Raw genomic sequence first — 14,295 nt, 5'->3', positions numbered from 1 at the left:
ACAGACTCGTAGAACATCCTCAGCATCGTCCGGCAGATGTTAAAGGACCTCAGTCTCCTCAGGAAATAGAGACGGCTCTGACCCTTCTTGTAGACAGCCTCAGTGTTCTTTGACCAGTCCAGTTTATTGTCAATTCGTATCCCCAGGTATTTGTAATCCTCCACCATGTCCACACTGACCCCCTGGATGGAAACAGGGCTCACCGGTACCTTAGCTCTCCTCAGGTCTACCACCAGCTCCTTAGTCTATTATCGCACTAAAAGAAGTAATGTGCATTCATACACATTTTTCACAAGCATGTGGCCCACTGCTGCGAAGAGACGACACTGCTTGAATTTAGATCATTTTCATTAACGTAACATCCATTTCTTTTGGGTGATCATTATGAGGAGCAGGGGTCTGCCATGACACAATGAATGGCAGAGCATGTTTACTTCTGAGTTTATGTTCCTAAGATATTAGCAACTCTAATTCATTTGGTGCATTAAGTCTGTGCTGGCCCTCCATAAGAAATGCATCATATATCTCCCCCAATTACATCTCCTCGTTTTGATAAATTCAGATATCTATGGTGTTTTTTTATATTAGATATTTATATACTTTCACTAAAGTTTCTGATAATGAAAACTATGAGATACTTCTACAAAATTCAACTGGTAACTAAACTGAGCAGCTTGCTCTGAATTGGTTCCACTCCACTTTGGTTGAACTGGTGGGCTCAGACAGCTCTTCTTTCTTAATACCATGCAATAACTTTGCCTGCTAATTCCAAAATACATGGTTAGAAGTAATTCCAAGTGAATATTCCAATGAAGATGTTCCAGCCAGAACTTCCCAACTACTTGGCAACTCTACTTCAGGGAGAGAGTGAATAGAGATATTGGCATGTTTGTCAGCAACTGCGAGACAATCTCCAGACTTCCCTAACTCTTAGCCCACTGCACACTGGTAGAGCTTCTACCTCATGGCTTCCTCCCACATCCCAAAGACATGTGGTCACTGCAAGTTGCCCTAGTGTGCAGGTGGGTGGAAGAGTTATCGTATTAGAAGCATTTGACAGCGATGGGCCTGTACTTACTGGAATTTAGAAGAATGACGGTCGTATCACATTGAAACCTATCAAATGTTGAAAGGCCTAGATAGAATGAATGTGGAGAGGATGTTTCCTATGTTGGGGAAGTCTAGGACTAGAGAGCACAGCTTCAGTATAAAGAGACAACCATTTAGAGCGGAGATGAGGCGGAATTTCTTTAGCCAGAGAGTAATGAATCTTTGGAATCCATTGCCAAAGGCATCTGTAGAGGCCAGGTCATTTGGTGTATTCAAGGCAGAGGTTGATAGATTCTTGATTAGTCCAGGCAAGAAAGGTTACAGGGAGAAGGCAGGAGAATCAAGTTGCAAGGGAAAATGGATCAGCCATGATGAAATGGCAGAGCAGACTGGCTGGACTAAATGGCCTAGTTGTGCTCCTATCACTTATGGTCTTATGGTTTTATAGATGGGGGAAATTGATGGGAATATGGGGGAGTAAAACGTAGAATCATTGTGAATGGATGCCTGAATGTTAGCACAGAGTCAGTGGACTGAAAGGCCCCTTTACATGCTCTGCGATTCCACAACTCTTTGCTCCACCTCAGGTTAAGAGTCCAACCTCCTGTTATGGATTGGAAGGGATTACTTCTAATGAAATATTGGAAAGGCTGGAGCAAATTTCCCTCAGTTCCTCCAAAAACTCCATTCCCTAGCTATGCTTCTGACTGATCATAATCCCATAAACTGCCTTGTGACATTGCATCATGGTTAAAACAAAAGTACTAGTGCTGTCATAAGACCATAAAACATGGGAGCAGAGTTAGGCCATTTGGCCCATCGAGTCTGGACTGTTATTCTATCATGTCTGATTTATTATTCCTCTCAGACCTACTCTCCTTCCTTCTTCCCATAAACTTTGACACCCTTACTAATCAAGAACCTAACAACTTCCACTTTAAGTATACCCAGTGACTGAGTCTGAGTAAGTAATTTGTTTTTGGAGTAGTAATATGCTTCATAAAATACTGACTATAAACCTTTAATTTTTCTAACTGTGTCACAGGATACTAGTAAGAAATGCATGAAGGTGTTTACTCAGAATTCGGTTTGATACCCATGGCATAGATTGTGAAATCAAATCCGCTGTTTTGAAGCAGCAGTACATTGGAACACACAATTAAATATCATAAATTACAACACAAAATATATAGGAGAAATTGAATTAAATATATAGTGCAAAAAGAGAGCAAAAAATGTGAGGTAGTGTACATAGGCTCATTGTCCATTCCAAGATCTGATGGTGAGGAGGAAGAAGCTGTTCCTGAAAAGCTGAGTGTGGGTCTTCAGTCTTCCTGATGGGAGAAATGAGACAAGGGCATGTACTGTGTGATGGAGGTCCTTACTGATGATTGACTCCTTTTTGAGGCATTGCCTTTTGAAGTTGTCCTGGATACCGGGGGGACTAGTACCCATGATGGAGCTGGCTGAGTTTACAACTTCCTGCAGATTTTTTATTTCTGTGCAGTGGCACCTCTACACCAGATGGTTGATATAACCAGTTAGAATGTTCTCCACCATACACCTGCAGAAATTTTTGTGTCTTCAGTTACACAACAAGTCTCCACAAACTCCTAATCAAATATAGCTGCTGTCGTGCCTTCTTTGTAATTGCATCGATATGTTGGGCCAAGGACAAATCTTCAGAGATGTGGACACCCAGGATTTGGCATGTAGCTTTGAACTACATACATCAGCGTTGAGAGCTTGATGCCAATCTTGCAAGAATAGTTTCAATCTTAAAGAGGGCATTTTTTGGTTCAGTAATAAAGTCAGAAAATTCTGGAAATAACCAACGAGGTAGGTTGCATCTGTGCAGAGAGAAAGGGTTAATGTCTCAGGTCAATGTTCTTTCTTCAGAATTGGAAAAGATCAGATATTGTAGAAAATGAGATGTGGGGGGGGGGGGATGGGTGTTATGTCAAAGCAATTAATCTAGTGAAAAAGGATCTGATGCTTTCCGGGTGTATATGACAAATAAACTCTTCTCAGGCTTCCAGCCAGGTACAAATATGGTAATAACTGGCATTTTGATTGCAAACTCTACCACCTTCATCAGGGTTGATGCTTGGGCACGACTAGCCCAGTGGTATTTATATTCCTGTAGTCCGTGCCTCCAGATTGGTTAGTCTGTTCTCCAAACCTTGTTCACAATCGAATTCCAGTTGTTTCTTCAAGCAAGACTTTCACCTTTGATAAAAAAAAAATTTCCTCTAGTTTTATTTCAATGGCTTCCATTAACAGGCGGTCCCAACAGCCACTGGTATGGCACAGTAGCTTTGTGCCATCAAAGTCAATCCTATGCCCTCTGCAAATGCAATGTCCTGCGACCACCAATTCCTCCGGGTAACCCAAACTGATACTCCTCCTGTGCTGTTGGCAGTGGCAGAACATTGCATTCGCAATGGCCTTAGGATTGACTACAAAGGAACAAAACTACTTTGTCTCCATTCCACTATCCACTCAAAACAGATTCGGCAAGTTTAAACACACCGGTTTTCTAAAATTTCCCATTTGCAAGGGAAGGTCATTAACCTGTGATATTAATTTATACTTTCTCCAAAAAATGCTTTGTTTCCTTTTGCTTATTGGTTGTCAGTCTTTGTGTGTATTTTTTTTCATTGATTCTATTGTACTTCTTTGTTCTATGGTGAATGCCTGCAAGAAAATGAATCTCAGAGTAGTATATGGTGGAATATACATACTTTGATAATAAACTTATTTTGAACTTTGAACATTAAAGATACTGCCTGACCTGCTGAGTACTTCCACTGTCATCTGCTTTGATTTCAGGTTTTCTGCATCTGCGGTTCTTTATCATCCTTTTCACCTCGTGTTTACATTCTGGATTAACAAATTTACAGCTGAGTTGCTGACAGTTATATCATGCTGAGAATACATATTTGAATGGGGTACTTGATCAATTGCTTCTCTGTATAGCAGTTTTTATTATTTATTAAATAATTGATTGGGTTGGATATGCAGAATACTCCTGAGGAACACGTTTGTGGTTAGTTGATCTCCTACACTTGGCTGCTAGTTGGCATTAAAAGATCTGTTTCAATCTCCTCCAACATTTTTTGTTCGGTATGTCCAACCCTGAATGTTCCTGAGAAAGATCAGAATCTGAATCATTTTCTGCCATCCTTCTGAAGAAAACACTTCCACTTATGTTATTGGATAGGGAATTTCAGCATTTAAATCTAGCTTCAATGGAGATCACGACCGCCTACACATTGTTTAGCTTTTTCCTTGTAGACCCACTATTTTATTCTAGTGAGCAATCTTTGCTCCCATCTTAAAGCCCTGTACCAATTTCCTGAAGCACCAGGGTTGGCATAGTACTGCTGAAAGCTTCAGTGTCCTTAGTTCAATTCTGGCCTCGGGTGCAGTTTGCACGTTCCCCCTCTGTAAACCGGTGGTTATCCAATCAATACTCTGGTTTCACCTGCCGTATGATTGGTAGGTCGGATAGTCGGCAGATCAATTGTCCTCTGTTAAAATTCCCCTAGTATAGGTGAGGGCAGGAGAATTAGGAGGCAGAGGACCTGAGAAGAGGTTACAAGGACATAGAGAATGGATTGGACTGATGGGATTGCACTGAGAGCCAGAATAAATTCCATGGGCCAAATAGCCTCCTTAATGGTAGGGAAATATGGAAAATATTCACTGCTATAGCATACACTGCATGCTCATGGCTATATTTTCCTCAGATGGATTCAAGGTTCTGGTCATATCCTGTACTTTCATCAATGTTGTTCGCTTCACTCACACAGAAGAATGTTATCTCACATACTGTACTACTTTTCCAAAGCATTGATCTTTGATTTCTGGATCATCAGGTCATACAAATGCCTAAATTTTATAAAGTTTTATCTGAGAACAGTGCCACCATGCCAACTCAAGACTTGCACATTATTTATAGATCTCCATTAGACCATAAGGCTATAAGAATTGGCCCATTGAGTCTTCAGTGTATAAGATGATGAGAGGCCTTGATCGTGTGGATTCAGAGGCCTTTTCCCAGGGCTGAAATAGTTGCCACAGGAGGACACAGGTTTAAGGTGTTGGGGAGTAGGCACAGAAAAGATGTCAGGGGGTAAGTTTTTTACTCAGAGAGTGGTGAGTGCGTGGAATGGGTTGCTGGCAACGGTGGTGGAAGCGGATACAATAGAGACTATAGGAAACATCCTCTGCAGATCCACTCTATCTAGGTCTTTCGATATTTGGCAGGTTCCAGTAAGATACCATCACCCCGCCCCCCCCACTCCCCACTCATCTAAACATCAGTGAGTATATGCCCAGAGACATCAAATGCTCTAAAAACATTAAACATTTTGGTCTTTTAAGAGACTTTTGGATAGGTACATGGAGCTTAGAAAAATAGAGGGTTATAGGTAAGCCTAGTAATTTCTAAGGTAGGGACATAATATGGCTATATTTATGACTATATTTATGACTATACAGTTCGGCACAACTTTGTGGGCTGAAGGGCCTGTATTGTGCTGTAGGTTTTTTATCTGTAGCCCCCCTGGCCACCCTCAGGGTCGCTCGGCTCGCTGTCGTCTAGGGAAACAGCTCTCGGCCCCGCCAAGATGGGTAATTAGTTTGTGTGGATGCTGTGTGATGTACCACACCCTGCCCAAATAACATACAATACACCAGATACGATTAAATGATTTACAGTTTATAGATATTACTGGAACTATATAATTAAGAGAGAATAAAATATAAAAGGAAGATAAAAGGCGCCACACTTATCAAAGTTCAATCTCTTCGTGCACAAACAGTTGGAGCTCAGGACCCTTCTTCTTCACCCTGCGACCCCTCAGACCACCTCGACCAGCTGCCTCGGACCAACAACAGTGGTCGACCAGACGCTCCACACGAGTCCGTCTTCGTCTCCTCGCCGAACGCCCTCCTCAGGGTCCGACCCCGTTAATGGACTCACAGCACCTGGTTCATTCTCTGTCCCTCTCTCCCGCCTTCTCCCCCAAAACCCCGCGCATACAAATCTTCCAGATACACCAAAATCATAACAACTATCCTAATTGGTTAATAGCACACTGCTATCTGTATTAACCCAAGCAAATGTCTAGCTTGAGACTTTCTCAGCATTTGACATAACAAAGAAGCCATTTTAATTAGCCTCCGCAGTAACATAAAAGACGAAAACCCCTTACATATGTTTCTATGTTTCTCTGCCACTCATGACTGCTTTATTACCCTCTCAACCCCATTCTCCTGTGTTCTCCCCATAACCTTTGACACCTTTACTGATCAAGAATCAATTAACCTCTGCTTTAAATATTCCTAATGATATCGGTCCCCATGGCCATCTGTGGCAATGCATTCCACAGTTTCGCCACCCTTAGAGGAAGAAATTCCTCTCCACTGTTCTAAAGGGATGACTCATACTATCTTTTTCTGTGGAGATTTCCTCCAAGGAAGATAGGCTAGATTAATATTGATTTTTACCTCCCCTAAAGAAATCCATCTTATTTTACCAGAAGTTTGATCACCAGCAGCCTAAGTAAGGATTCCCAAAGTTCCATATTTGAGAATAAGGAGCTGCTGTAAGATCCAAACCTGGGCATTGAACTTGTAATTTAGGGAGTGGCATTCAAGTGCTTTGTACTGCATTTACTAAGCACTTAACCATTCCAAATTGGGCATACGTTTAAAAAAAAACACTTTTTGGAAAATTTCACACAGATTTTTAAAAATGTTTTTAGAGCATTTGATGTCTCTGTGCATGTATTCACTGATGTTTAGATGAATGGGGGTGTGGGGGGAGGAATCTTATTGGAACCTGACAAATATTGAAAGACCTAGATAGAGTGGATCTGTAGAGGATGTTTCCTATAGTGGGTAAGTCTAGGACGGAGGGTACAGCCTCTGAAAAAAGGACGTCACTTTAGAACAGAGATATGGAGTAATTTCTTTAGCCGGAGGGTGATGAATGTATGGAATTCTTTGCCACGTACAGCTGTGCAGGTCAAGTCATTGGGTATATTTAAAATAATAGTTGATAGGTTTTTGATTAGTAAAGCCATCAAAGGTTATGGTGGGAGGCAGGAAAATAAGGTTGAGGGAAATAATAAATCAGCCATGATGGAATGGCGGAGCAGACTCAATGGGCTGAATGGCCTAATTTTGCTCCTATGTCTTCTAGTCTTATGGTCTAATGTTACTGAAAATTTTGATCAACTCATCTTAAAAAGTAAAATTCTGGAAAGAAGCATCATGCACAAAAAGAGACTGCTTGCAAGTGTATTTTAACTTCATTGATGAATAGTTCTTTAGATGTTTAGTACTGCTTGTGTCAATATTAAGTACCTGTGTCACTCTGTAATTTTAATGGTTTCTCCATAGTTGTCCATGATCCATGCCAAGACAGCCCCTGTGGTCCAGGAACGTGTGTGGTGAGAAACAACACCTTTGTTTGTAAATGTCCAACTGGATGGATAGGCAAACATTGTGAAATAGGTACGTGACCCAATTATTTTGCTATATAGCCAACTGGGAAGACTGTTCAATCCCATGCAGGACGGCTTTTCACGGCATTTAATTTAAGTTCTATCAAGATGCAAAGTCCAGCTTGTGGGTAAAAGGGATTTCTGTTGATAGATTTAACAGGCAGAATGAATACGGTGGGGCAAAGGACCTGTTTCAATTCTATGTGACTTTGTGTATCTATAATATTGAACTTTACTTATTGGATTTGCTTATTGATTGCACTTGATGCACTTTCTCATCTATAAATGAATGAATTGTGTAGACAATATTTCTTACCGCTTCTAAACATCAGAGATTCTCCAAATCTGAAGGTATTCATGGATGTAAGTTTGTTCTGAAGGAGTTTAGGCTTCTGAGTCTTGAAAGAAACATACAGGACCAGATACAACAAAACCAACTCGTTCTTATATAACATCAGGTGAATCACAATATCTTGAGAAAACGAGTCACATAAGCACATGACCAAAGTCTGTCAAACAGGTAGGTTTTAAGGAGTACATGTAGAGAACAGAGTGGACTGTGGAGAGGGAGTGAGGGGGGAATTTCTTGAGCTTAAAAGCCAAAGGCATGGCCACCAATGGCCATAAGAATTGAATTCAGAACTGAGTAAGATACTAAAATGAAGGAACATGAATTTTCTGGAAAGCTGGAGGAGGTTACAGGATGAATAAATAGATGTTAAAGTGTGCAGTATCTCCAGTGTAATAACCTCGACTGATTCTCACCTTGGCTACAAGACAGTGACACAAAACTATCAACTTCCATTTGCTGAAGAATTCTAGCCTGTTCAAAATGTTTAACGATTACTTCAGATTCTATATTATATCTCTATACCAGGGGTTCCCAACCTTTATTCTGCCCTGGACCCCTACCATTAACCGAGGGGTCCATGGACCTCAGGTTAGGAACCCCTGCAGTTTACCACGTGAAGAGACAGAGTGACAGGGAGGGGAAGCAACCTGAATGTATGCATTTCCATTATAGATACATTCCAGGATTTCCATATGAACAGCAGGCGTCTTAATAACCCTACTGGCATACCCTTTGGAAATATTAAAGTATTCTCAGACAAAGACAGCCACATTCTCATCTTCATGCATCAAGAAGAGTTTGTAGATTTCAAAGTAAAATTACACCATCATTGTAAAGAACATTACCGGATGAGGAAGTCAACAGACATATTCTTAAGGTACTGGACTTGCACCAAACCTTGTGCCAAACCCCAGATGGATTAAAGTGAAATGTTCCTAACACCAAGCTGTGAGCCATTAGATTAGTTCTCAGCACCTTGTCATATTATAAACATTGGGATCATCGGAAGAACAAAAGCAAAAAAGAATCAAAGTGATCGTAAGAGAGTATCAGTGAAAATAAAATAAATTTGCCAATCATTTTGTATTGTGTATTTCTATTTACTCCTTCCAAGGGCCATCACTTGATTGGTGTGTTGAAGAATACAATAACTCCATCTGTTTCTTTCTGGATGTCTGTTGTTCTCAATGAATCTTTTTATTACCAAAGTTTAATCTTTTTGCTTTTCTGAAGTGTAAGCAAGACATGGGTTAATTGTCCAGCTCAATGCAGTTTGTGACTGATTCAGTTCTGCCTTGAGGGATACAATATTCAAGGATCTTGGTGCTGTTCGAAGTTACTGTTTCATATTACGAGGTACCATTTGTAGATGGTCTGTTGTCATCCTTTCTCATCACAAACATTCCATTCTCCTCCCATTGACTATAGAAGAGGCTAGCCCCAGAAAACATCACAAGCCAGAGGCCAGACTCTCAGCAAAAACAGAAGTGGTAAAGAGAGTTTGTGTTTTGCCTGTCATGGTGCTGTTGAGTGTCGCTGTCAACATTGACTTGCTTGGGTAGTTTGAACTTCATACCTTTCATGCTCTTACCACCAATCTTTTTATTTCCTATTGAATGTGGGTAAGTAAGTGGGCCATAGTACCTTGAACAAACTGCAAGTTATTGTGGTGCAAATTAATTGTCTGTTTACAAGAGCATTTCACCACACTGGAAGCCAGTGGGCAGTGTGTGGTCCAGGGTAAGTGAACCTAGGGAGTTCTCTCCAACCTGTTACTCTTTGTAAGATGCTCAACACTGGAAATCACCATAACAATCCAACCCAGTGGCAAATTTCCCAATGGTTTTCTTGGAAACATTTTACCCAAGAGCTAAATCTTGGGCCCCATATGGACACTAAACAAGGAATAAATATCCAAATAATTAATATAATTATGGAAGCCACAGAATCCAGTTTGTTTTTGTTGCTATAAGTCACCATTTTAAGAGATGTTTGGATGGGCACTTGGATTAAGGAAGATGGAGAGATAATGGACATTGTGTAGGTAGGAGGGATTAGTGTTTGAGTTTTTTTTAATTTACTTTTTAGCTGGTTTGCACAACATTTTGAGCTGAATGGCCTGTTCCAGTGTTGTACTCTTCTAAGTTCTGTGTTCTGTGTTCCATTCTTGCCAATGCCATTAAAGACATAGCAGCATACACCAACACAAAACAGGTCCATGACAATAGAACATCTGAGAAAAGGGGTGGAGTGTATTAAATTTTCTATCCCAGCAGCAGCTGAACTATTGGCTAAGACTCTTGGTAATATCAACAATTTCTTTACATTGGTTTTGCAAGTTGCTGTGTCACAAAATATAAAATGCAAATCAAATGGTAAGAGTTTAAAATATTCTACTCCAACAGCAACACATTAATAGCAGAATTACATGCAATTGATGATTAACACTGATGTTTACTTTGTGTCACAGCTCTCTTTGATCATTCTGGATAGATTTACCCAAACTGTATAGGAAACTCATAAAATAGCAACTTGAATTTCACTGTTTACAAAACTTCTTCAAAAGAGTGCACATACTGCAGATTGCAATTCGAAAACACTGTTCTGTAGATGCATTGAATACTTAAAAGTCGAAAGGCATGGATACCTAGAATCGCAATAATTCCTGCACTCCTGGCTGATCAGATTGGCGCTACTGAGAATTCAGGAATGATCTTTTTGTGCTTTGCATCACGATGCAATGTCCAGCAAAGCTTTTGATTAAGAGAGAAGGAGGAAACAGTGCTCATCGTTTCCAACTTATTTGCGTTGCACACAAGCAATACCATGGTTTTATTTTGTGCATACCCATTGCACAATGAAGATGAAGGTGTTTCAATGAATGAGAAGCACAGATGAAGTTAGTCTAAAACTGGTGGTTGAAGAATGAAAGTCTAACCTCCATCTTATTTTTAGGAAAAAAATTGGGATTTCCCACTGCAATCAGATTCCTTTGCATTAAGTTATGAAGATGTCTTATATTTGCATCTGGAGATGTTCTTTTACAGGATAAGACACAAAATTTTGTGTGAAATGGAAATGTGGGTTGCCTGCAGTACCTAATGGTTTCAATCACAAGATTCTATGTTGTTGTCAATTCAACTCTAATGCAATTGTCACACTGGAAGATTAGATCTCATTAAATTATTTGATTCTTTGCCCTCATTTGCAAAGAAAAATGTATTGCTCTGGTATTTGTAGATACTAACTCTTTTGCTAGTTTATTCAACAGTTATTTTGCTCTATCTTTACAAAACATTTGCATTCAGTCTTGAGAGGTTGTTTCATTTAGACACTGAAAATTTACAGTTTCAGACAGTGTTGCTCTGCCGCAGTCTAAAGTCAGCTAACGCATTTACCTCTCAGAGTCATGAAACCTGAGTGACCTAGACGCCATTTTGAATACTATTTATACTCCTGATCCAACCTTCTGTAGCCCTAAACTCTCGCAGCACTGTAACACTCTGCTTTTAGCAGGTACTAATGAAAGGGGGACACTTGTATACTTTTCTACAGACCTCCGTCTTGAGCCATGTGTGATGTTGCTGCTGAAAAGATGCATGTTGACTGTAACTTTAAGAACATAAACAAGACAAAAATAGACTATTTAGCTACAAGTTAGATGGTTAAAAAGTTCAAAGGTCAAGGTTCAAAATACACTTATTATCAAAGTATGTATAGATTATACAACCTTGAGATTCATCTCCAAACAGGCAGACACAAAACAAGGAAATCTAAAAGAAGCCATTAAAAAAAGAAGAGGACCATCAAACTCCCAATGTGCAGAAAGGAAAAAAAAACAACAAATCATGCAAACAGTAAATGCAAAAAAAATAGTGTTCTGAACTAAAGACCACAGAGTCCATCTCCAGACCCTTAGCGGAGCAGTGAAATTAACCATTCCATCCCTCACTTCAGGCCCTAACACCCTGACCTTTTCAATCTGGCCCAGCACCTAAGTCATCATCCAAACATCAGATTCAGTCGCTTTGATATGCACTGGGGCCTGTACCCTGCCACCTCAATTCGGTCTGTACCCAACCTCTCCAATACAGCCCAGCACTTCAATCTTCATCCAAACAAAGCAGGATTATGCCTTTAAACACGTTCACCTAAAAATCCCAATTATATCCAATGATTAAAATGTTTTGTTTTTGCTTTCAATTCAGGAATCAGGAATCCTAATTTATGCAACAATTCTACAAATGCCAGTTGTCTTAGGTATCTTTCCCAAGTGAATGAATCTGGATAGTTACATTCAGTAATTTCTTTGCTGATGGATTATTGTAAAACAACCCCAAATGGACACTGTTTGCAGAGGTATGTCCAAAGAGAAGTCTATCGAAAGGTCTCTTAAAATTGCATCTGACTCCACTTATTTCTCTCGCATCACATTCCAAATATCAACCTTTCCTCTCAGATCCCATGCAATGAAAGTTTCTTCATTACTAATTGGCTATAAATTGGCAATTTACACACGGCCACTGACTGGTTGGCTGATCAAAGGGTCATTCTTCCACAAAAGGTCATGATGCACACGCCTGAAGCATTGTAGAGGGAATTTGACTTGGCCTAGCCATTGACTGAGGAAAAGTTAATACTGCCTCAAGTAGACAAACATTCAATAGAAAAGACAATCTTTTGTCCTGTTATGTCTGTGCTTACTCTCCATAAAAAATACAGATTACATCTTCCCCAGTTGCATTCCTTATCTTGATAAATTCAGAACTCTGTTCTGTTTTATAATTTTAGATATTTAGATACTTCTGAATTTAAGGATGCTGATATTCAAGACTATGCATTACTTTTACAAAATCCAACTGGCAACTAGACTGAACAAGTTGCTCTGAAATGGTCCCACTCCACACTGATTGAATTAGTGGACTCAGACCTATTTTGTTAATAGCATGCAGTAACTTCACCTGAAAGTTCCAAAATATGTGGTTACAGGTCATTCCAAGTGAATATTCCAGTGGAGAACATGAGACCCCTATTCCAGGGAAAACTTTTCTATCACCCTACTTGGGTTCTAAAATCCTTAATTCACATTCCTAGGAGGTAAACAGGCAAGCGTAACTGAAGCAAGATGAGAATAAAAATAGGGAACTGGGTGAAAAGATAAATAAAGGAAGTGATTACCAGCTGATAATGGTAACATTTCCATTCAGAGTTTCCCTCAAGCAAATAGTCAGGTTTAAATTGTTCAGTATGTATCTCTGGCTAAAACATCACTCATGACTGCAAATGGATGCCTCCAGAATAAGTGTACAGAGGAAACCCCTTTCTCTTTCTCTTTCGCCCATCCCTGTCGAATAATTCCCTGCTTGAAATCCTAATGGCAGAACTTGATTTCTTGCAGACATTGACGAGTGCCACTCGAGCCCTTGTCAGAATGGAGCTACCTGTATCGATGGCATCGACTCTTTCAAATGCTTGTGCCTACCCAGCTATGGAGGGGACCTCTGTGAAATTGGTACGAGAAAGAGGCTTCAGCTAATTCTACTAACAGCTTACAAACACTAGCCCAACTTCGTGAGGGCAACTTGTTCTGGGTTTGACTTTTCATTGTATTTCTTTTTGTTTCAGATTAACCGTCTCTTTCATTCTTAGGGACTCAACAGTGATTTTTCTGATAGTTTGTGCACAACAATGATAATAATCACTCAAACTTCTCAATGTACTAGATGGTTCTATTCACTGCAAGGAACCCTCCCTCTCTTTCCCATGAAGGCAATACCCTGGCAAAAAGATAGGCCCACTAACATCTTAAGACTACTCTGTGAGACTCTGTTCTATCCAAATAAGAAGTTTCACCTTAAACATTATTATAAGTTACTGATAATGTTTGAACTTGTAAGAAATTAGTTTTGGCATGGTGATTAATATAGCCAACTAACTATAGCCAAGTTTTCAAGCACATCAGCCAAGGTTCAAGCATTGGGCTAATGAGAAAGCAATGAGGAATGGTCTGACTCCCAGATTCATGAATTTCTGACGATTTTATTGGTAAATTTTTCCAGAAGGAAAATCAAGCTGAGTGGACCATCAAGGAGATAAGTTAGTGTACCTTAAGTCTGCATCTCCACTCTCCTCAGTTCCAATATACATTTTCCCCACTCTCTCCTGAGGATACTGATTCATGCTTTCTTCTTCATCTTTCTGTTGCCAGCTGTGACCATTTTACATACTTGATATTTTCTTTGCTTTCCTTTTCTGGCCAGGCGTGCTGAGCCAATTCTCCAGAAATGCCCAAACTGAGATCCTCAGAGTTGGAAAAAATGCAGCAGATAAAACCTGGAATCAAATTGTTATTTATGGGCTTTTATTGCATCACAT

General features: G+C 39.9%; 1 protein-coding gene across 2 annotated transcripts in view; it reads left to right on the top strand.

Moving 5' to 3' along the window:
* Positions 1-14,295, top strand: part of LOC134355748 (aggrecan core protein-like) — a 116,152-nt gene that overhangs the window by 76,519 nt on the left and 25,338 nt on the right. Inside the window, exons 13-14 of one of the 2 annotated variants that reach the window (XM_063066100.1) lie at positions 7,465-7,578; positions 13,319-13,432. In XM_063066100.1, coding sequence (XP_062922170.1) covers positions 7,465-7,578; positions 13,319-13,432 — 228 coding nt within the window. The remainder of the gene's footprint in view (positions 1-7,464; positions 7,579-13,318; positions 13,433-14,295) is intronic. The other variant, XM_063066101.1, reaches the window with a different exon arrangement.

The sequence above is a fragment of the Mobula hypostoma genome, chromosome 13, assembly GCF_963921235.1.
Source record: "Mobula hypostoma chromosome 13, sMobHyp1.1, whole genome shotgun sequence".
NCBI classification, from domain to species: Eukaryota; Metazoa; Chordata; class Chondrichthyes; order Myliobatiformes; family Myliobatidae; genus Mobula; species Mobula hypostoma.
This window is presented reverse-complemented; position numbering and strand designations above follow the sequence as displayed.